We start from the raw sequence: 23,834 nt of genomic DNA on the forward strand, positions 1-23,834 counted from the left end.
CACACACTTTATTATCATTTTAAATACTTCTTACTATTCATACTTTGCCTTATTTAATCAGTGCCATTCTCTCCTTTGTCTCATCTTGATACTTCTTTCTTCCTGGCACCTGATTTTGTGAAGTAGTTTATCAGTTATCTGGTCTACCCATGATTTATCTTGCCTAGAATGTCATTTGTTCCTGTTCTTTCTGTCATCTTCAAATAGAGACCCTGCTAGCACTTATATAAGTGTAAATTCATGCATACTTCAGCAAAATGTACCATAGTAGGGAATAAAAGGATTTCAGTAAATATGAGGGAAGGATTTCTAATTAATTGTAATGACACAGGGGACCAGTTTACAGATTATGTAAATGGTGTGAGACACCTGAGCTCATTCAACATCTTCAAGAACAGGTGGATTGCATGAGCATATAATGTATTTTATTTCTACTTAGTCTGAAAGGTTGAAGGCATTTCTTCTCTAATGTGAAGCTGAATTAATGTATTGTTATTGTTGTTAACTGTTGTCAAGTTGACTTCGACTTATGGCAACCTCAAGAATGAGAGACCTCCATGTCATCCTATCTTCGATGGTCCTCCTCACATATTGCAGACTAAGGCCATGGCTTTCTTGATTGAATCCAGCCATCTGGAATGCGGTCTTGCTCTTTTCTGACTGCCTTCTACCTTACCAAGAAGCATTATTGTCTTTTCTAGTGACTAATATCTTTTCATAATATATCCAAAGTATGGCATGCTCAGTTTAGTCATCTTGACTTCTAGGGAGAGTCTGTGGGATTTGCTCTAGGAACCATTTATTTGTCATTTAGTAGCGCACAAAATCTGCAGAACTCTTCTCCAGCGCTACATTTCAAATCACTTGATTTTCTTCCTGTTAGCTTTCTTCACTGTCCAGCTTTCATAACCATACACAGAAATGGAAAATACGATGGCATGGATAATCCTAACTTTAGTATTCAATCATATATATTGACACTTCAAGATCTTGTCTAGTTCCTTCATAGTTGCCCTTCCATGTTTCAGCCTTCTTATTTCTTGACTGCAGCCTTTACACTGAGCCAAGGTATTGGAATCTTGAACTGTCTTCATCATCTGCTTTAACATTATGTAAATAACAGGTCATTATTTTTGTTTTTTAACGTTCAAGTGTAAACCTGTCTTTGAGCTTTCTTCATTGACTTATTTCAGTAATCGTTCCAAGTCTTTGCTATTTTTTGCTAGTAATATAGCCCTAAATCCAGTTCCCAATCACCCTTCTTTGACCCTTGGTATCAAAGTAATATGAAAAAGGGATGTTTTAGGCAAGTAGCCAAAAGGGGGCTCTCCAGCACAGGAAACCAGCCATACCGTATTAAATCCAGATGGCTCAACATGGTAGAAGCCAAGGCACTTAGCCAAGATGGGATTTCTCAGGATCAGAGTCAGCATAATCGCTTGACTATGGGAAAGGTGGTAGTGAGCTGGACTGGAGGTTCTTTTGCATATGGCAGACAAAAGGAATGAATGAAACTCTTTTTGTCTGGGAACATTCACATATGTCATTATGGCATATTGCATCCCATTCTTCTCCCCTGGGAAAGCCGCTTAAGCCTATCAACTCCTAAAATACTGCACTTAAAACCCATTTCTTGCTGTAAATACATGTGCCTGAAATAAAGCAATTTTGTCCACTTTGCAATAAGGCAGAAACTCTTTCAGATTTAAACTTGGCCCCTCAGTACTGCTGTCTGTGCTACACAGCAAGCAGACATCTACACAAAAAGTAGCTAGCAGTACTGAGCAGTCAGGTTTGAATCACGTTCAGCTCTCAGCTGTCTCCCAAATTGGAGCCCGGTTTCTGGGTCGGTAAGGTATTACCTTCCCTCAACCTTGCTACAAGCTACTACCTTTAATATTATTAGTTCTTGTGTATGTGTAAATATTATTGTGTGAATGGTGATTTTCTGGTTTGCTGTTAATAAACTCTGGAATTCTGATTTTTGGAACCAGTATACAAAGGCAAGTGTCCCAGCCAGTATTACCCTGCTCTTCTCATTGCTATTAATTTGAGCTATTAAATTTCCCCTATTATATATTTATTTGTGGGTACCATCTCGATAACCTAGCAATTTGGGTAACAGTAGTATGGTGTCATCTGCATGTCACCATGCTGATGTTTCTTTTTCCAGTTTTCACACCTCCTTCCTCAGAATCTAATCTTGTTTTATGTATGATATGTTCAGCATACAAATTAAACAGATAGGGTGATAAAATGCAGTCTTGCCTGACCTCCTTGCCAATTGGAAACCATTCCATTTCTCTGTATTCTGTCTTGATGGTAACCTCTGATTGCCCTAACACATAATCTGAGTAGACGTTATGCGTCAGGGCAGTCAAATGTTGTGGCACACCCATTTCTTTAAGAGTGATCCATAGTTTTTCATGATCTACTCACAGTCAAAGGCTTTGCTATAGTCTATAAAGCACAGACTAATTTTCTTCTGAAATTATTGGTTCATTTCATTATCCAATATATGTTTGCAATATGATCCTTAGTGCCTCTTCCTTTCTGAACCCAGTTTGAACCTCTGGCAGTTCTTGTTCCATGTGTGGTAAAAGTCCCTGTTGCCTGAATTTGAGCACCACTTTGCTTTCATGGAAAGTCAATGCAGCGGTCTTGTGGTTACTGCAATCCCTGGTGTCCCATTTCTTCGTGATTTGAATTAAAATTATTTCCAATCTGTGGGCCATAATTTTGTTTTCCATATTTGTTGACAGATTTTAGTTAGAACTAGAGTAGACTCTATCTCTTGAACCAATTTTATTGGTATGCCATCTGTTCCTGGTGATTTGTTTTTCCCAAGTGCTTTGAGTACAGCTTCCATTTCACTTTCTAAAATGGGAGGTTCATTTTGAAATAGTTCTTCCTTGAATGAATCTGTCATGCTTTCATCTCTTTTATATAGTTCTTTCATGTATTGTTTCCATTGCATTTTTATTTCCACTTGATCATGTTCCTCTGCTAGTCATAGAGCATTCCCACTCTTGGTTTAAATTTCCCTTCATTTTCTTGGATCTGGTCGAAGAGGTCTCTTGTTCCTCCTTTTTTCAAACTGGCTTTCGGGCGGGTTACGGGGTTGAGACGGCCATGGTCGCCTTGGTCGATGATCTCCGTCTGGGCATCAACAGGGGAAGCGTGTCCCTGTTGGTGCTCTTGGACATCTCAGCGGCTTTCGATACCATAGACCATGGTATCTTTCTGGGGCGCCTGGCAGAGGTGGGAATCAGCGGCACTGCGCTCCAGTGGTTCCGGTCCTACCTCTCCGGGAGGTCCCAGATGGTGCAGCTGGGAGACGTGTGCTCCGACGAGAGGGCCCTTAAAACTGGGGTCCCTCAAGGAGCCATTCTGTCTCCCATGCTATTTAACATTTACATGAAACCGCTGGGAGAGATCATCCGGAGACATGGGGCGCGGGGTTATCAGTACGCTGATGACACCCAAATAATCTTCTCTATGTCTCCGACTGATGCAGTGACTGAGGATGGCGTCTCTCCTCTCGTGGCCTGTCTGGAGTCAGTAATGGGCTGGATGAGGGAAAACCGACTCAAGCTGAATCCAGAGAAAACGGAGGTACTCGTGATAGGTTCCCCTGGTCCAGGAATAGCGGTGGTTCCACCTGTCCTGAACGGGGTCACGCTCCCTGTGAAGGACTCCGTGCGCAGTCTGGGGGTGCTTCTTGACTCGTCCCTTCGCCTGACTGCTCAGGTGAATGCGACCGTCAAGAGCACCTGTCACCAGCTTCTGCTTATTCGCCAGCTGCGCCCATACCTGGCCCAGAGGGACCTTGAAACTGTGGTACACGCCCTGGTAACCTCGAGACTGGATTTCTGCAATGTACTCTACATGGGGCAACCCTTATACCAAACCCAGAAGCTTCAAATGGTGCAGAACATGGCAGCCAGGCTGGTCACTGGTACGTCCAGGGCCAGCCATATAACACCGGTATTAAAAGATCTCCATTGGCTGCCCATTCGTTTCCGGGCGCAATATAAGGTGTTGGTGATTACCTATAAAGCCCTAAATGGCCTGGGCCCAGGATACCTGAAGGACCGTCTCTCCCCATACATTCCGCCCCGCACCCTCAGAACATCTGGGCAGCAATTACTTAGGGTTCCCGGGGCGAGGTTTGTCTCCACTACCAGGAGGACATTTTCCATCACCGCCCCGGCCCTTTGGAACACACTGCCCATAGAGCTCCGCTCAGCTACCTCCCTGGCCCAATTCAGACGGGACTTGAAGACCCACCTGTTTGGGATAGCATTCCCTGAATAAGGTCCCATAGGCCCCCCCGCTGCACCGGCAACGGGATTGGCTAACCTGGGGCCTTTTGTTTTTATGTTTTATGCAATTCGTGTATGATTTTAATGTTTATTGTTTATTGTATTTTAATTGTTGTAAACCGCCCTGATCTGATGGAAGGGCGGTATATAAATAAAATTTTTATTTATTATTATTTATTGTCATCTGTTTCTCTCCATATTCACTATCCCATTTCATTTCCATATTCACTGTAATCTTCTATTACAGTAGTTTTCTTTGTCCCTGTGCACAAGTTACTGAACAGTTGTATTCAAGGTTCTGACTCAGTTATTTTTCTCATCTTTGTTCTTACCTGCTTGTAGAGTTTCATCTATCATCCAGTGGGGCTTCTCTTTCTTTTTGATTACAGATAATGTCTTTTTGCATTTCTCCCTGTTTTCAGTCCAGAGTTTTTCTGGCTCCAGGGCCTGTTACAGACAGCCAAAATAAAGCTGCTTCGAGTCACAGTGGAGGTATGGTGTTTCAATTATGCATGCGTCCTAAGAGTCCAGAAGTCGCACCAAAGCCATGCTCCAACCCTAAGGACTGGAGCGTGGCTTTGGTGTGGTTTCTGGACTCTTAGGACGCATGCATCATTGAAACACCATACCTCCACTGTGACTCGAAGCAGCTTTATTTTGGCTGTCTGTAACAGGCCCAGGTCAGTTAGTCTTGAAAGTTCAAATCTATTTTTACTTTATTTTAAATTTCTACATGGATGTTCTTCAGGCAGTATTTTGGCACAGTGGTTGGTTTAGCGTACTTCTTTAGCTTTACTTTAATTTTTGATACTAATTGTTCAGGGTCTGTGCCACAGTCTGTTCATTAGTCCTGTTTTTGCATAGAGAATGGAGTTTCTCCATCTTCTGCTTCCGATTAGACCACACTATTTGATTTCTATATTGTCCACCAGGTGATGTTGCCTCCTTGGTTGCTTGAAGAATGCAAGCAACCAAGTGATGAACAAACTGTTGGCCTCACAGAATTTAGTCAGTTGGTCTCCTGCTTCATTTCGTGAGCCAAGGCCATATTTTCCTAAAACCTTTGATTCTGCTATGTTCCCTACTTTTGCATTCCAGTTGCCTATGATTAACAAGAAGCCATTTTGGTGTGTGGTCAATTTCCTCCTGGATGCCAGGAGTGTAAAATATTTCAATTTCTTTTTCTTCTGCCTCTGTAGTTGGAGCATAAACTTGGACTATTGTTTAATCCATGAGTTTTCTCTGAAGTCTTACTGATATTATTTAGTCAGACTTTGCATTATATCATTTGACTGATTTTGCTACATCTTATCTCATTATTAATGCCATACCATTTCTTCTTAAATTTTCATTTCTTGAGTAAAACACTGTGTAATTATCTATAATTATTCCATATTCCAATTTTGGTTGTGTAGCTCCTGACTTTCCTTTATCATCTGAACACATCAACAGCTGAATGTCCTTTTGGTTTGACTCCAGTTAAGTCATTAGCAACAGTGCTGCTTGTAGTTATCCTCTTCTGTACCTCATAGCTTGTTGACTGCCATCTGTCCTGGGAGTTTTATCTTTTGGCACTATCACTTGTTTCATTTCAGATTGTTTTATCATAGGGTTTTCATGGTAAAAGATGTTCAAAGGGAGGCTTGCTGTTCTTTTTTTCTGTGCAGTACTAAGTGTTAGCTGTCATGCCACTGTCATTGTCTCTGAGACATCCTCCATCCCTATTCCCCCCCAACAATTGCTGCTTCCCAGTAGTTGTTTTACACATTTATTCTGGTTCCTCAGCAAAAGCTTGTCTGACATGGGAGACCCTACAATCAGCAATGCTGCTTTCAGCATAGTCTCTTTCCTCACAAGAGCATGCAATCCACCACTGCAGAAAATTAATGCTATTAGTGTGAAATTAATGTATACTTTACCTTGATAAATGAATGTTCATGTGTCTACTTGTGAGAACAGAAACAAAGTATTTTGTAGTAAAATATATGGACTTATCTACACTTGCCAGAATCTGGGCTCTGAGCTACCCCTGTAATATTCTGCCTTGAATTCGCCCCTTACCTTGCTCTCTTCCCCCAGCGACAACAGGCAACTACCTTCCCACATACAGTCCCTGTTTGTTACCCAGCACGTGCTGAGATCAAAATGAGGTGCCCAGCTATGCTATCAACACTAGATGCCTCATTCTGACCACAGTGGCAGCACCAGGCAATGAATGTGGACCACGAGTGAAAAGGCAGTTGCCTCTCATCACTGACCCCACCCACTCCGAAAACCCACAGCAAAAGGCGAGTTTTTAAAATGGGGGTTATGGGGAGGAAGTCTCAAATCAAGAGTGGGCATTATGAAGACAGTCCAGACCCACGATCCAAGGTTTTGGCCCTGCATCGTGTAAGCAGAACACAGCAAGCCTGGGGGAACTTGAATTAAAATGTTCATGTAGACAAGGCCTGTGTCCAGCCTTTACAGGAAAAAAATCCCATCATTTGTGTGTTTTCGTCTTTTTAAAGTGCTCCTTATGAAATATTGCATCTTCATTTCAGAATCCTAGGCAACCGTGTAGCAGAGCTGGAGAAAAAGCTGAGGACATTAGAAGTCTCCGGTTTGTGGAGTCTCCCAGGTTAGTAAAAATGCACAGTAGGATGTCTGGAGACAGTGGGTTTGATCCAGCCTCAATCATTTTTAGAATAGACCCATTCAAATCAATGGGACTTGCCACAAGTGAGACAAATTCCCGGGGCACACCAAGGCTTCTTCAGACGTGGCTTTCAGCATATGCTGAAATTTCATTCAGTTTCAGTGTCAATCTAGTCCCACGGTGATCCCAGCATGATATTGGACAACACTGGTTCTCTTTGTTTCTGCACCTTTCTTGTTGATAAACTTAAACAGTCATGACCATTACATGGTATAAATATTTGTTTGTGCAGCACCTCTGTAGGCTGCAGGATCAAGAATCTTGCTGTGATTGCCTGTTGGTGCATATGTTTGCATGCTCTCATTGGTGGAACAGAATATACAGTGCAGAAACAGTACCATATGTAAAATATTACCATAGAAACTACTGAATCTTTCAATTGAAAAACAATTGAAACTAAGAAATGTAGTTGTAGGAAATATTTTTTAAACTATGCACTCTTTTTTTTATAATCCCTAAATGTTTTGCTTTGGCTTTATAACATTTAATATCAAAAGCACTATTCCTTTATTTTGTTCTGGAGCTGTTCATAAGCTTTGAGATCCATAAATCTCTTCTACCACTTGCATTCGTGAATCCAAAAACAATTATGTAAATAAGCCCTCAAAATATGGATCTAGTAAACTGATTCCTTTTACTGGTCCAACTAACAAGTACCCATTTTGAACTACAGTCTTTTTTCTTCAGGGAATGATGTTTAAAACAAAAGTAAGGTAGAAATGGATGTTGTTATGCTTCCCATAGTTACACTGAAGTGCCTTCAATAATTTGAAAGAAAGAAAGAAGGCTATTGCAGGACATGGCTGAAATCCTAAAGAGACTTGGTATGTAATGGTAGGAACAATTTTAGCTAGCTTATTAAGGCACAAGCACCTTCACAGGACCCGCCTAGCCTCCTTTCTGAAAGGACAGCATTTTTTTTACATGATGCATTTGATGACAGCTTTCTATTGCCTCCAGTACAGTACTGTCTTTCAGTATTGGTTGCTAGGGGATAGAATTTGGGAGAATACGATGGTGCTCATGTCCTATTGGTGGCCTTTCAATAAGCATCTGGTTGGTCACTCTGGTAACGGAGTGCTGGACTAGATCTGATCTAGCATGGTTCTTATCTGGAGGCTTTGATGTAAACAATGGTATTTTTAAAGAAGGAAGCGCTTAAGTGCACTGATGAGCAGTATAGAAACATATTTGCTATTACTATTCAGAAGCTGCCTTGCATTTCAAAATTTCCCCCAGTTCCTGGGAATAGCCAACATATTGTAGAAATTTAAAATGGTGAGTATCTTCCCACTACCATGTAATAATCTCACAAATAGGAGAGCAGGGTTCTGTGGTCATAGAAGGAAGTATCTTGCTGTGGACATCACTACACAGTTAGAGGTGATCTCTCTGCAGACTCAAGTTTACAATTCAGGAAATCTAGAACCCACTACATTTCTGTTTTGAGTGTGTGTTTCTGCTCTTAATAGTACTCCTTCTCTTTCCATTTCATGCATTTGTAGCACAGCTGTACCACCTTTTCTGTTGTTCTACTCCAGTGGGACAACTATTAATTACATATAACAGACTATAAAGGGAATAATCTTCCTTTGGTATATCAGAGCATCATTTATGTAACATCCAGATAGATTCCTTGTGTACCAACACCGTGATTCTCTACTGTAGTTTTCACTACAGAGCCTTTTATAGTGCCCATACAGGCTTTGTACAACTGAATCCCATAGACACTTTACTCCCTGCCTGATCAGCAGTCTTGTTTCCATGGCAGGCCTGGCCGAGTTTGCTCTATACTTTGATGGTGTCAACTGGGTTGAGAAGCAGTCTCCAAATGGTTGGGAGTGTAATCAGGGCAAACGACCACCTCAGTTATGGAACCAGTACTGCCTCCCCCTTTTCCTTCCCCATGGCCAAGTATAAAGTATAAATAAGAGAGGGTGGTTGGCAATCTCAGAATCCAGTGGACCATCTGTTTGGGACTAGGACTAGATCCAAGAATCTCCAGTAGGGGATGAAACTTATAGTTTTACCATTTTACCGAGAAGGAGGTTCCTGGAGCTCTAGGCCTTAGCAGCAACAGTGGGAAGCTTTTTTGAATCCCCTTTGTTTTTAAAGCATGTTCACTTGGAATGCACAGAGATACCTTCCCTTTGGAGGGTAAACTGGAGGGTATCTGACCATTCACCCCAATCTAAGTTGTGGTACGACAGCTGACTTTTTTGAAGGTTTAATCTCAGAACTTCCTTCACAGAACACAGATCCATTTGCCATGTAAGATGACTGCCTAAAGTCCAGTCTCAATCCTTCCTTGATTTTTGGTTATGCACTCAAATTATGCTCTTCTGATTGCTGCAATAAATGCTTGATCCCAATCATACTTGCTTTTGACCCATTTCATGGGGCAACTACCTCATCCTGGGCCCCATAATCCAATGTTGATTACTGTCAAAGACATACTGGTTTTTAGTATCTTAACCTTATTTAAGATCCCAAATAGTCAAACCCAAGTTGACTTAAGCCCTGTGTTCACAGAGTATGTGTGTCAGGAGACACTTACTGATGCATGTTTGTTGCCTTGTGAACAGAAGAAAGGCTTTAAATGTGGCTTTCTTGGTGCAGATATAACATGCATTGTGGTGGCTGCAAAGCATGATTAGTAAACTCTTTTCAAGCCATGGTTTTTCATCTTTATTTGTTGTCAGTTCTTAACCTGAGCCCATCCTGCTTGCTGCACGCAGTCTTGGTCAGGTTTTCTCTCCCAAGCAGTTGATAATCTACTTAAGAAAGTGTTTTGGCCTTTTAAAACAGAGCCATGGTAAGACAGACATTGATCTCAGAATAGCTTGCTCTATTGTTTCTGTTTAAGACATCAAATTCATATTTATATAATAACTGTTTTCTTTCCTCCCTTTTTTCCCCTCCTGCTGCCTGAAGGCCTGAGCTACAATGTCTCAGTGGGATTTGGGAGTAGGTTCTGCTTGACATATGTATTTTTAGTAACTAATCTTAGCGGTGCATTAAGTATTGTCACTGCATGAAAATAAATGAAAATGTTATCTGAATGTGTGTTTTTCCCCTCTGTATCTGTCAGATTAAGATATTCAGCTGAGTAAGTTAGATGGCCACAAGAGAAATAAAGATTAATGTGTAAAATTATTTTTAATTGGGGAAAATGGTAATAAGGAAGGATATGAAATAGTTCTGGATGTAAGAAATTTGCAAGTTCTACAGGATGATGTGCTTTGTACCTTTATTGTTTTTTAAATATATGAGCAGAAAGTAAAGATAATCCCCCCCCCCCTTCAACTTGCCAAAATATGAGAATAGGCAATTACTTATGTTTTAGTTGTAAAGTACCACAGTTCAAACATCATGGAGACTGAGACATTTCCTTGCCAAAAATTTAAATAGTTAAGTAGATTTACTGTAGATCTCTTACAGTTGTTTGGACACTCTTCTCTTGCCACAAGAAGATTTCCACAATTGATACTGGAATGGTTAATTCACCATCACTGTTGCCTGTTATACTGTTCACAAGGCTTGTCCTCATGACACTGCAAACATTCACAACCATGTTCCATATCTTTGGCTGGTAGCGCAAGGCATGGTCATGCCATTCAGTGATAGCTGAGTGGTAAAGAACAGACTTGGCACGCAGAAAATTCCATATTTAAGCCTTGACATCTCCAGTCAAGGGACCACTGGAGGTAGACAATGTAAAGAGATTATGTTACAATATCTTCAAGCTTCGAAGCACATAAGGGAAAGGGCTACCTGTCTCTACGAAGTTGCCACTTTCACAGCATCTCCTTGTGACAAAGATAGTGTATGACAATGTGTAGTGTATGTATCTTAGCAAATACATGAGATTAGAAAATTAAAATTAATTGTTCAGTTAAAATATTATTAAAGTACAACATAAATGTTAGCAAGTAAGATTCCAGACATTAGCCCAGATATTTTGAGCATAATGAATGCTGAACAAGTATGTTGATAGAAATAAGTGTCATCCTTATACCCAGTAATTTGGGTGGAGCCAATTTAACGTTGTTGTTTTTATTTTTAAAAGGCTCTCGATTTTGTTGCAATTTTACTCTTTCGTATCTTAGGCCTTTCTTCTTCCATCTTAATTAGTACTAGATTCCTGTAATTCGTCCATCTGATCTTGCAAAGGAATCTGTTAATGTACATGACTTGAGAAATCTACTATTTGGCCTACAGTACCCAGAATCCTGGCTGGAAGATTTTGGGAGAAGTAATCTAAGCCTGAACTCTCCCTAGAAGCTAAAATGACCAAACCGAGGATCTTGTACTTTGGACATATCACGAAACAACATACCTCATTGTAAAAGAGGATAATGCTCAGTAAAGTCAAAGGAAGCAGGAAAAGAGGAATAACAGTCTCTTGTAGGGTTCTCTGTCCGCCTTCTGGGAGGGGCAACACTAACTCAGGGACAGGGACAGGATGGGTTCTTCATAGTAATGTTTGGGATGCCAGGAAACACCTTTGCTGTGCCATACTTCACACTGCAGTGAGTAAACGGAAGTGAAGGAGAGAAGGCATAAAGCATTGTGCAGGAAGAGCTTCACTAGAATACTTTTGGACACATCTTATATATACAGGAATAGTAGTAGAGCTGTGCTACAAAATGGTGGTCCCTGGAGAGTTCCCATGAGAGAAAGAGTTGTAATCAACAGGCACAAATATGATGCTAGTGCCTGGCCTGTGGAAGAGGAACCTCTGTTTGTCCCCCATATCCATATCTTAAGAAGCACTGTACTAAAAGTTCCCGCATTTATTTTTGTAAACCCATATAACAGTTCCCTGTGCCTACATGTATAACAGAAACAAGATACTGCCCCCCCAAAACACACAAAAAAGGAAAGAAGTTTCAGGAGGGGCATTTTGAACAAAGAGGTGGTTCGTGAAAGAGGATGTTGAACTCTTTGTAGCTGCTGGCCTAAATGCCCCTACATCCCTTTGCCCTGTGCATGGTTTCTAACATTTGTGACTGTGCTCCAGTTATAAAGCTCAATTGCAAGAGTGGAAAACTTCTACCACTGCAGATATTGTTGGGGTACAACTCCCATCAATGGGGGTTGGAGTCCAGCAGCATCTGCAAGGTCATAGTTTCACCACCTCAGTGTATCTCTTGTGTTTCTGTATAACATGCATTAGGTCCTTAAGTTGCCAAAATCAGTTTGCCTTCAATATTTTGTTCAGAGAGGTTACCTTCCTTTAGAGAAAATACCATCTCCCCTCCCCACCCCAATTTCTGACTGATTTTCCATATATATATATATAAAAAATTCCCTCAATCAATGAGCACTATTTGGGGCAGGCCTGCAATTCCTTCACTTTATGAAATGTCCATGGAATCTCCTCTCTTACAGCCTTAATTTGATTATGTTGGTAGCTGCAAAAAGAAGGAGTTATTAGATCTGGGGCAAGAATAGGCTTCAGTTTTAATATTGACATTTCCAGAAATCCATTACCATTAGCATTCTTGACGTCGCCTATGCTAGTGCCTACAGGGCCATTTTGATAAACACTCTATAGAGACATAATTGTTTCTCTGCTAGAAGGCTTATGGCTGTGTTTTCAAAAGTGACTCATGATGGGGATGTTTTTTGTTTATTTTTTCCTTTTGAAATGAGACAGGGAGCTGATTCTCAGAGGACACATGACAATATGAACTGAATAAATGGTTCATTTAGGGTGTTCATTTAGGCTAGAAGCAGAAAGCGTATACATTTGTGATTGCATTCATTAGTAATTATAGATAGTATTCAAATATCTGTGGGTCTTTGTATTGGAGATGGTGATTATTGTAGGGAGACCCTCAGTGTGTGTGTTTTTTTAACTCTGGATTTTTGCTAACACCAAAACCAAAAAAGTATCATACAAAATGAGGTACAAAGGAGGTCTGTACAATTCTGCAGGTATTTCTTATTTTATTGGACTTTTAAAGAAATGGTTTGCAGCATTAATGTAATAATACATGATATTCATAGGGAGCTTTTCTTGGACCCTGATTTTCTCAATAATGCCAGTGCCGAACTATTCTTACAGTGAGGGAGTACAGGTTGAGAGGGGTTGTTTGCCTGAGTATTCATGCTCCATGCAAGATATGTACTTGCATTCCATAACTTATGCTGATATCCGTATACACTACACTAGTAGCTTCAGTTTGTCCATCCATCTTGCAGTTGTCGTACACCCATAGTCTACCAGAGAGATTTTTGTAAATCCTGATAAAGTTAGACTCTTATTGTCTCAAATGCTTTTCTGAAGTGGCTGCTGTAGTTTTTCCAGTGGAGATGCCCTTGTAAAGGCTTCCATTTTATTCTAATGTTTTGTGAATGAAGAATTCTTCAGATCTATGAGGTTGTGCCCACTGCTTTGCTGTTCCAAATTGGCCTTATGAGTATCTTTTACACTAAAATGATACACCCAGATTTGCCTTTCAGAAAAATAATGTTTTTCTGAATCCTGATCTGGTGAAAGACTGTCACCTCCCCTCCGTTTCACCCCACCCCACCCCCCAAAAAAATATACCTAGGAAATATCTCTTGCATCCATCTTTGAAATTTTGCATGGAGAATGTATGAGGATCACTTTTGTAAAACAACAACAACAACAACTGGGCTATAGAATATTAGGGGTAGAAGAAGAACTGGAATATTTAATTTAATTATCAACTTAATTCATTTTACTCATAAAGATCTTGGATATCTGTTTTTTCCTGTTTTCTGTGACTTTCATTTAGATATAATTCATACTATGTTTAAAAAGAAGCTTCCGCAATGTGGTTTTATTGGGACAAGGTTCAACTATAAAGGCAAAATGAAGACAATAAAGAGTCAATTCTGAATATCACTCTGTGTTCCTGAACTCTAAATTTAAAAACATTATCTGCATCATCTTTCAGACTTAAGCTATAGTCTAAAAATACTTGAATTAATTCTGATATGACTAGATTATATCTTGAGAACTCACTGTCTCTGCATTTCCCCCGCTTCTCAAATGAAAAGACACCTCTTCTAACTGATATCCTTGCAGTACATTTTTGGACTCATAACATAACTTTTTCTTGCTGTAGAACAGAATCAACAGAACCATGATTTTTGATTTCATATAAGAAAAGATAGTGTAGTCTTTCTGTTTAAAATCAAGCATTAAAAGAGTGTGTTTCTGTTGTTTTGTTGAGTTTCTGTGTCCTTTAATTTGCAGGCGGCAAGGACACCATAATATTCAGTGACCCCACCCTTCCCATTATCCAGAGGTCTCCGTCACCACTGCAAACTTTTACTGAGAAGTCTCAACAGAAGAAAGAAGGTAAGCATGTGAAGCCATTAGACAAATACAGCATGGGACAGTTTGTCTCTTGTGGAGTACAGAAAAATGTATCAAAGAAGTTGTCAAGAGAGTACATTCTTCTACCATTTCTGAATCTTTAAGGAGTACATTTTAGAAAGGAAAGAGTGTACCTTTTTCTTAGCAAGAAAAGCATTTACCTGTCTTAGTCACTGCACTTTGTTTTAGATGATAATGCAGAATCATAGTTTTTGTTTTGAATAGATTATGTGTCAAGTAGGGTCTGATACTAGCCATTACCAGTGTTTCCCAACCAGGGTGATGAGATGTTACAACCACAAAGGACAAGGCAGTGCAAAATGTAGAACGTTCAAAAAAATGTAGAACATTGTGATGTCAAAGGCTTTCACAGCTAGCATCCATAGTTTTTTGGTGGGTTTTTCAGGCTATGTGATTGGATCAGACAGAAAAATCATCTGTAGCAGAACATGTTGTAAGCCACCCTGGGCATAAAATGCTATTTGAAAACACTGAAATTCTGGACCATGCCAACAACTATCAGGTCAGAATGCACAGGAAAGCCATTGAAGTCCACAAACACCTAGACAACTTCAAAAGGAAAGAAGAAACTTTTAAAGTAAACATTTGGCTACTAGTCCTGAAAGACATCAAAATCAAGACCCATCAAATGCAAATGAAAACCACCCGGGGTCAGGGTTGTTTTTCCCCCAACAGACAATGGATCACTAATTAAATGGATATCTTGAGGCCTTGCCATTCAACAACAGACCAACATACAGATTAACATGTAAATCACTTCCTCTCCACCAAAGGTCACACAGTATAGGTACTCTACTCACTTCCATGCTAGCATTCTCTGAAGATGCCAGCCACAAATGTGAAATGTCAGGAATAAACTCTTCCAGAACACAGACATGTAGCCCAAAAAACCCACAAAAAGCAAGGTAGAACATTACCAAGTAAAAGTTATAAAACCACCAATATAAATATACATTCATTTCATATGGTTTATTTACAACTATATTACTTATACTGTATTTTATTATGTGCTCAGCCATATTTTTCTGATGAACTTATCTTTGCTAAAATGTCTTCTTGGCTTGCAATATACATATAGAACTCTGAGCAAAACAAATGCTTAAAATTGTACTTTACTAGCAACAAACCCTTGAATGAATCTACATTTAAATTATTACTTTCATTTGTAGTTTTACCATTTACTCTCTCATCCTGCCTGCTTCTGCCTCAACCTAAATCACACAATTTCACCTTTCCCCCTTCCCCTTGCCACTGATCTGGTTCAACAACCAAAATCTTCCTTTCCTTTCCACACCTTCACAAGGAAACACACACACATATAAACAAAACCACCACATGGTCAGTGATGGCCTCCTCAGCCCTTCCCATACGCTGGGATTGTGCCACTCAAGCTAGTATGTCTGCAGCCTACAACCTTGCTGATGCCTCTCTCTTTCCTTTGCTTGTCCAATGCAGGCAACAGCTTCTCTGTAGTCATTACAGTGTATTGTTGATCATGTTTACTGCATGGCAAAAACTAGCATGCTCTCTGCAGCCGTGGCAACAGAAATACATCTTTTGAGTTACCTCTTTCTTGCCTGCTGAGGCACTGGATGACACAAAGACAGGTCTTATGGCTCAAAATAAAGGACATTTTGGAATTTCTCCTGGACCCCCAGACAGATGGAGTACCTCCGTTCCCAGTACATCCTTCCCTCTGCATGTATGTACAGTACAAGCCACAGTGTGTTATCTAGCAGCATCTGTGACCTAGCCTCTGGCAGTCATAGCGCATGTCTGAGCCCCTCCTCGAGACAGTCTGAGCACCTCCCCAAGACAGCCAAAACAGAACAACTCCAAAGCAATCGGAAAGGCCAGACATCACTTCTGGTCATCCAAGACGCTGGCTGTGGTGGCACAGTGTGATGATTGAAATGATGCACTGTGCCTTTCAAAGTCCAGAGTGTGTCCATCCCTGGTTTATATACTTGTGCCCCCAAGATGCTGTTTTAATCATTTAATCAGTTTGAGTAGTCAACTTGATCGATTTGATTGAGATAGCGTGGAGGAGCCTATAAGTGGTGTAACTCTTGGTTGATTCCTTTTTTTGTATTGGCCCTGTTAAATAACATTACTATATGCATCCACCAACTCTTTAAAGTGCATACAATTTTGAATTTTCTTTCTAGTTTTTACTCAGATAGGTCTGATACATAGCCTACAGTTTCTATTGGTTCTTCATAGTAATTAGAACATTATTTTTCTTTCATATTTTGTAAAAAAAAATATCAGTGTCAGATAAAATCTGACTACAGTGTTGATTTAGTTCTGTGAACTTGGTCAGCTGATTTTCTTTTACTCTGTGATACAAAAGAAGCCTAATTTAAAGAGATCTACTGATCATATCATCATAAAATATTGCAAGCGTAGTAACTTCAGTTATCTAGCATGCTTTTGGCCCAATCATGCCATCAAATTAACAAGCAGGCAAGCTCCTTGCTGGGATGGTGAGGTGCTTTATTGCCAACTCTGAGCTTGTTCTGGAGGTCCAATCTGTTTCTTAATGTGTTTTGATGAGCCACAATCAAACCTATACACATATCACATATATTTTTGGTAAGAATTAGAAATTCAATATTTATAAATATGAAAATATTATTTTGCAAAATGTTTAGTTTTCACAGTCTATTCTGACTCCAGGACTAGAATTTGGAATGGAGTTAACAAAAGAGGTAATCTGTGAGCAAAGAAAATAGAAGGCCTACAGATAGGGGAAAGGTGGCTTATGGATAAAGTAGAAGATCTGAGGTGCAGTACATACTGCCAATAAGCAGCATACTGGTGCTAATTCTAGGGTTAGGGACTGTGCGGCAATTGAACGGTCCCTAACCCTAATACGTGCGGGCAGCATAGCAATGGCGGCACCCTGTGTACACGGACACCACCATTTTTACATAAGCCCCGTGTGGTGCTCGCACGTTGCTGCGCAGTGCTTACATAACGAGTGCAGCAGTGGCGCACTTGTTACGCCGTCCCTGCGGCTTAAAAACAACCCTTTTTTTCGGGTTCTTTTTCCTCCGGAGGGAAGCCGCACGGTTTGGCGGCTGCAGCTTCCCTCCAGAGGAAATTAGGTCGCCGGCAGGCCACCCTTTTCAGGCGGTCTGTCCCGTGCCTGAGGTTCAATCCCCAGCAACTGGTAAGTTAAGAATAAATATGATATGCTGATAGTTAAGCTTTTTTTAAAAAAAAACCTTTAAGAATAGATACAGTCTGATTTTAAAAAATTTAAAAATTAAAAATTCTATGAGAGTTTAACTAGAATCTTTAAAATGATAATGTTTGGCTGGTTATTAAAGAGTGTGCAGCAGAAGGACTGCAAATAGTGGAAGATTATAGAGACAGATTTTGTGTTTCATGTATCAGAATGTTCTAAGGATATAGAAAAGCATGCACCAACTCAAAAGTTGAATGTAACTAGGATACATCCACATTGTAGAAATAATCCAGGTTGACACCATTTTAACTGCCGTGGCTCAGTGCTATGGAATTCTGGGTTCTGTAGTTTTGTGAGACATTTAGCTTTCTCTGGGTTGAAGCAGATGGTCAATAAAGAGCAGCCTCTGACTGCAATCGGGCCAGGACAGTGGTGACCACTCCCTAAGTGGGCTGTCGCTGCAAGCCCCAAATCGCGCCGGCCAGGAGTCAGTTTTAATCGACTCCTTTTTAATCTGGTCCCTTGGACCAGAGTGTGGCCTCAACGCATCTTTCTGCCGCTTCAGGGGCATGCATCATGTAAACGCCACACCCCCAAAGCAGCCAGAAGCCGCTTTATTTGGTCCGTGTGTTTTGACCCTTCATCAGAGAGCTCTGGTGCCACAACAAACTACAATTCCATAGCATTGAACCATGGCAGTGAAAGTGTTGTCAACCTGGATTATTTCTGTAGTGCAGACACAGTCATAAAAGCATATGGTTCATTTCTAATGGGATTGATCTGGCTCAAAATGCAGGTGAGCTTTCAAATGTTACAATGTACCACCTCTGACTTTTCCCATGTTTGAAATACTACCAATACTAGAACTGTTCTCTGATTACATAGCTTTCCATATGCAACTGGATAACATGGAGAAGGAATCTTGGATGCAAATCTGCTCCTGTGTTATAACGTGGTATAATCTGTGAGCTGGTACTCTATGCTTCTTCTGAATGACTGCAACATCACTTGGACTGATTTCCTTTTGAGAAATTAATAGGAAGTAACAGCCTTTCATAAAGAGAGTTAACACGCAAAATATATACTAGTAGGCACCTCATTCAACTGTGACATTACTATTGTTTACATATTATGTATTAAGTATTTCGGTACTGCACTTAGCATTTCCGGTGGGAAATAAAAGTTCCTTCTTAATTTCTGTCAACTTTCTTACCCTCTATTTTTTTTCATTTTCCCTCCCTTTCCTCTAGTTTCCTAAGTCCCAAATAATAGAAATATAACAGTTAATGGTTGTCATACTAATTAATACTCAGGGGGCTTCAGACTGTCTCCAGACTCACTGTAATTTTAAACTGGTGCCATGTGAATTCAAGTGAGTCAGAATGAGCTTAGCTTTTGTTTTCAGGCTTTACCTTTCACACTCTATATAAGGGCCACTTCCTACTTTATTAGTATTACAAGGAGCACTTACTTGTTGCTTTATCATATGCTGCTCAGGTAATATTTGAGTCCAAGAGCCACATTGGCAAGGCTAATTATAAGCTTTCTTATCACCTAGATATTTGGATGATGAACAAAATCAAATGGGTCTTTCACATATGGTCCCTGGAGTATTTTTGAATATGCTCAGTGTGACACTGTCAGTATCATACAATTTGGACTCACTATATATACTCTTGTACAAGCCTAGGAATTTTAATCAAAAATTTGACCCAAAAAAACTGATTCGATTTATCTACAGGTATATTCAAGTACTGTACTTTAACTCTTATTAAAAAACAACCATTCCCTGATGAAAGGCAAGAGTGGAGTCTGTCCTGGAAGCACTGACACACACACACACACACATACACACACACACACACACACACTCTCTCTCATCCATTTAGCCTTTAGTGTGAACACAGTTATGCCTGCTGGAATTTTGTAATTTCTTTGGCATTGTGTTCCTTTACTTCATCCTTCAGATCCTTTGTTACATGCCCCCAGGTATTACCCTTAACTTATCCACAGGTCATATCAAAATCCATGATTTTGGTCTCATAACCTGCCCTCAACTTATACATCAGGTTGATTTATAGTCCAGTATATATGGTAGGAAGCCTGGATGGAACATTCCAGGTTGGATGTTTGTCACTTCAGATGTGATGACATTGGTCTAATAAACTATCACTGATATGCCAGCCATAGATGCTGGCGAAACATCAGAAATAAACTCTTCTAGAACATGGCCACATAGACCCAAAAACCCACAAAGAACTATGGATGCCGGCCATGAAAGCCTTTGATATCATTGGTTTAGTTTGAAAATAATATGTGCAACCTCTCTCTCCTCTTCATTCTTCTTCCTCTCCTTTCATGTCATAATGAGAGGGATGACAGTTTTCCATTGCATTTGAACTCATATTTAAATCTCCAATTGCATGTCAGGATATGGACCTTACTCTGATCCAATAGAAAAAATGAACAAGTGTATGGGCAGAACAGATGGTTTAGACCTAATAAACCACGTATCTGGATCAATCCATGGAGTAGAATAGAAAACTTGGACCTGATTGATTCCGCGCAGCCACTTGAACATGCAAAGGCAACAATGTGAAAGGAAATATCAATAACTTCTCCTTCTTTTCATCATTCTTCTGTATTTTGTCAGAATAAGGCAGTTCTGCATATTTTCCATGAGAATATGTAGGGCTGATGCAGACCGGCAAAATATGCTGGCGGCATGGGGTGTGGCGTACACATGACACACACTCAGACACAGCCCCGAAGCCGGCATCATGCTGCTCCGCTGTCCACACGGGGGCAGCTTTTCAGCACTCCAGAGGCATGGTGTTTAGATGCCGTGTACCACAAGAGTGCCAAAAAGCTGCCATGGTGGCAGAAAAGGTGATGTTTTTCCAGTGCAAAAAGGAGCAACATTTTGCTGTAGCACCTATCTGGCTTTCCCAGGAGCAATGTGATGCCACACCTTTGGGGTGGTCTGCTTTGCCCTGATTCTCTTGTTCTGCAGCTCCTTGTGGATGAAGCCTTCTTTAGCTTCCTTCAAACACCTGTGATGATTCTCAGTTAGGCATTCCTGAAAAGAATGCTCTTCCTCAGAATAGGTCAAAAGATCATTCACCATCTGTTTTATATTTGTGCAGGTTTCTTGCTCATTTCCAGACAGATGAAACTATAATTTATATCCAAAAAGATCTAATATGTTCCTACTTTTTCTTTCTAGGAGATCACACTAGGGAACTGGAGGACTTCTGTGCTACTAAAACAGAACTGACATTTCCAAAGGAGCCAGTTCCAGTTTCTGATGAACCCCACGCAAACCCACACAACAGTAACAAAGACAATCATTTTCATCCATCATTGCCTCAGTTTCCTTCTGAGGAAGATGATGTAAATGGGTTTGGGAATGAAATCATTAAGCTGACAGAGAAACAGGCAGCTGCAGAACTGGAAGAGAGCAGAGTGGAATGTCTGACAGAGAGCCAGACAGCAGGTCAGCCAGAGCTCAACAGCTTATCTGAAGGCGAATCTTCTTCCTCCAGTTCTCCTCCCCCTTACTACATAGAACCGCTCAACCTGGAGAATGAACATACAAATGAGAACCAGGCTGTGACAGAAGATTCAGAAAGTAACTCCAAAAGCATTAGTGACAAAAAGGATAAAAATGATTGCTCAACGGCCATTCAGGGTGATGAAAAAAACCCTCTTGCGGCACCAGACTTAAGCAACACTCCAGAGGATAGCTCTGGAGCAGAGGATCTGAGAGATAGTCCTCCTGCTCCAGATTCACAGTGACTGCTAATCTAGATCAATATTTAAAAGGAGCAGGATGATCATGATGGCTTTCAGAATTCTGGCCGCTGCTATTTGCTGAGATTAACGTTACTAGGTGGAGTGATATAATTGAGAGTAATGGGACTGGACACTCCATCATTATGCTTTATCATGTTGGTTATATCTCTGTCTCTTTCGTAAATGTATTTTTGGCACAGTGCCTACTTGAATGCCTCTTGAGAATCTGAAATGTCAGGGACAGGGAAGGAGTGAACTGTTTAGGCAGCTAGAATCAGCAACAATAACACATAAAGATGCCAGTGAGCTATTTTGTTTGTTTCTCAGCGGTTTGGGTTTTTGATGGCACTGAGGGCTTAACACAAAATAATAAATGGCTTCAGTTGTAGTTGGTTGCTCTGTACACATAGCTGCTTGCCAGGTCAGTGTCTCCCACCCCCATTCCTGTATTTGAATGAGCTTTTTCTAAAGAGTGCAGAGGTTCATGTATATATATGCAACCTAAGTGACACCGACAAGGGATGCTATGATGCTCTTGGCTGTGTGTGGCTTAACATATCTCTCCCCACTCTCTCTGTCTCTCTCTTTTCTTTTCCCCTCTTTTCTTCTGTCTGACTGTCTGTCCCACGTTTCTCTGCTTCTACAGTTGCCCCTTCCTATACGTTCAGCCCCCCCCCCCCCGCATATGAGAAAAACATGTACGGTTAAATGCCATTATATTTTGTGGTGGCACGTACCTGTGCACAGTGCCGCATGGGCCCCTGCAGTGCCTGCGCCATTTTGTCCGCCATGGTTTGCCTTACACGTAAGTTCAAATCCATGTAAGGCAAGCCCACATAAGGCACGACCATAGCGTATTTGATATGCAGCTGCTGCTGTGGCAACTTCTGGTCTTCCCTTCAGCAGCTTGCTGGTTCCTTTAGTCTTGGCATATGTTTAGTATGGTACCAGGTATTGTCCACCCAGCTTAGAAGTTGGAGATGAGGTGATTCCATGTTGGAATAACCTTTTCTGAACTTAATTTGGAAACTGGGTGCCTTCTTTGCTTTCATTTGAGCAACATTAAGCCTGGCGTGCACACTTTTGAATGAAGGTTTTTCCCCTTTTCCTTCTGTCCTAAAAGCCCTGTAGATAGTAGTTGAAATCCCGCCGTTCACAGCCATTTCCCCTCTTAAATTCATTTTACAATGGCAATCAATTAACTTGCAGTGGGAGACAATCTTGAGGGCCTCCTGTGCCTACAGAGTGAAGCCTTGCATATCCCTAGCTCCAATGATGCTGAAGTATTTCTCCTTGGTTCCTGGTAAGACAATGGCTGGAGAATATTTATTGTGGATATTTTGCAGCTGTTGAACTGAAGGGAGGTCTAATTTCTGTGGCTGTTTTATTTGTTTGTTTCCAAAATAGGAAACAATCTCAGCAGCTGTAAAGCTTGTCTGGGCCTCCAGCCGTACATGCAATTTTCCTGCTGGCTTGGGAACCTAATTGCCTGTAAATGTTCATTTCTCACTCTTAGAACTTAAAACCAACTGGAGAGAGGATTAATCCAAATTTAACAATGCCACTCATAAGAAACAAGGAAGTCCTTCCTGTACTGAGCATTATTTGACAAAATAAAGACCTGCCAACTGCGCTTTGTTGTGGTCTGCCTGTTAACAGATTCAGCCTGCAAACAGGGGGGGGAGCGGCCCTTGCAAGTTAGGAGTGAGTAACTTAACAGCTCTTCGGATGTTGCTGTCCCAGCCAGTGTAGTCAGTGGTGAGCGGATGTTGTACTCTCCCTTATTGTAAGCAAACTGAGTGATCTAGTATGTGTTGATCAGAAGACTCGCAGGTGTACATGTACATTATAGCCCATAAAAGACTAAAACCAAGATTGTCAGAAATAAAAAGACTTTCCCTTCAGTCAGAATTGTTTGGCCCTGTGCAAGTGATTGGTTGTGAAAGGAGGGTGTCATTCAGAGAGCCTCCATTTCATAATACGTACAGTGTTACTTACTCTTTCCCCTTGCATATAAAAGAAGACATTATAGTGGGGAGAAGGTAGGAAGAAGGGTAGCACTTGAGAGAACCGTTAGCTACTACAGGTGACAGGAAGACTTTTTGGTAGATGTTTTTGCCAAATCAAAGAGTGGATTGGTTGCACGTAAATTACAGTGCTTTCAAAAAAGGAAAGTTACATTTTCTTAATTCTCCCTCCCAATATTTTCAATTGCTCTGTGCAGTAAACCCCCATTAAAAAAAACCCCAAAGCACATACACACACATAAAAAACAACAACCCTAAACCAGAATAAGCTTTGAAATGTTCCTTTAATACTTTGTTGGCCTTGGGCATTACATCATATTGCTTTTTTCACTCCACTTTTTTTAAGCAACATTGGTTTATTATAAATTAAATGTTGTTGTTTCATGACTTAATAAAAAAAATTCTTGAACCATTTGTT

At 40.6% G+C, this 23,834-nt stretch overlaps 1 protein-coding gene across 2 annotated transcripts in view; it reads left to right on the forward strand.

Moving 5' to 3' along the window:
• LOC149312483 (coiled-coil domain-containing protein 149-like) overlaps positions 1-23,710 on the forward strand; it is a 70,527-nt gene extending 46,817 nt beyond the window's left edge. Inside the window, exons 10-13 of one of the 2 annotated variants that reach the window (XM_089524720.1) lie at positions 6,869-6,945; positions 9,958-9,990; positions 14,258-14,362; positions 20,821-23,710. In XM_089524720.1, the coding sequence (XP_089380846.1) occupies positions 6,869-6,945; positions 9,958-9,990; positions 14,258-14,362; positions 20,821-21,392 (787 nt within the window). In that variant the 3' untranslated portion in view covers positions 21,393-23,710. The remainder of the gene's footprint in view (positions 1-6,868; positions 6,946-9,957; positions 9,991-14,257; positions 14,363-20,820) is intronic. The other variant, XM_089524721.1, reaches the window with a different exon arrangement.
• Positions 23,711-23,834: the final 124 nt, after the last annotated feature.

This window comes from Sceloporus occidentalis, unplaced genomic scaffold (assembly GCF_023333645.1).
Source record: "Sceloporus occidentalis isolate IW3139 unplaced genomic scaffold, rSceOcc1.0.p SCAF_5, whole genome shotgun sequence".
Classification (NCBI taxonomy): Eukaryota; Metazoa; Chordata; class Lepidosauria; order Squamata; family Phrynosomatidae; genus Sceloporus; species Sceloporus occidentalis.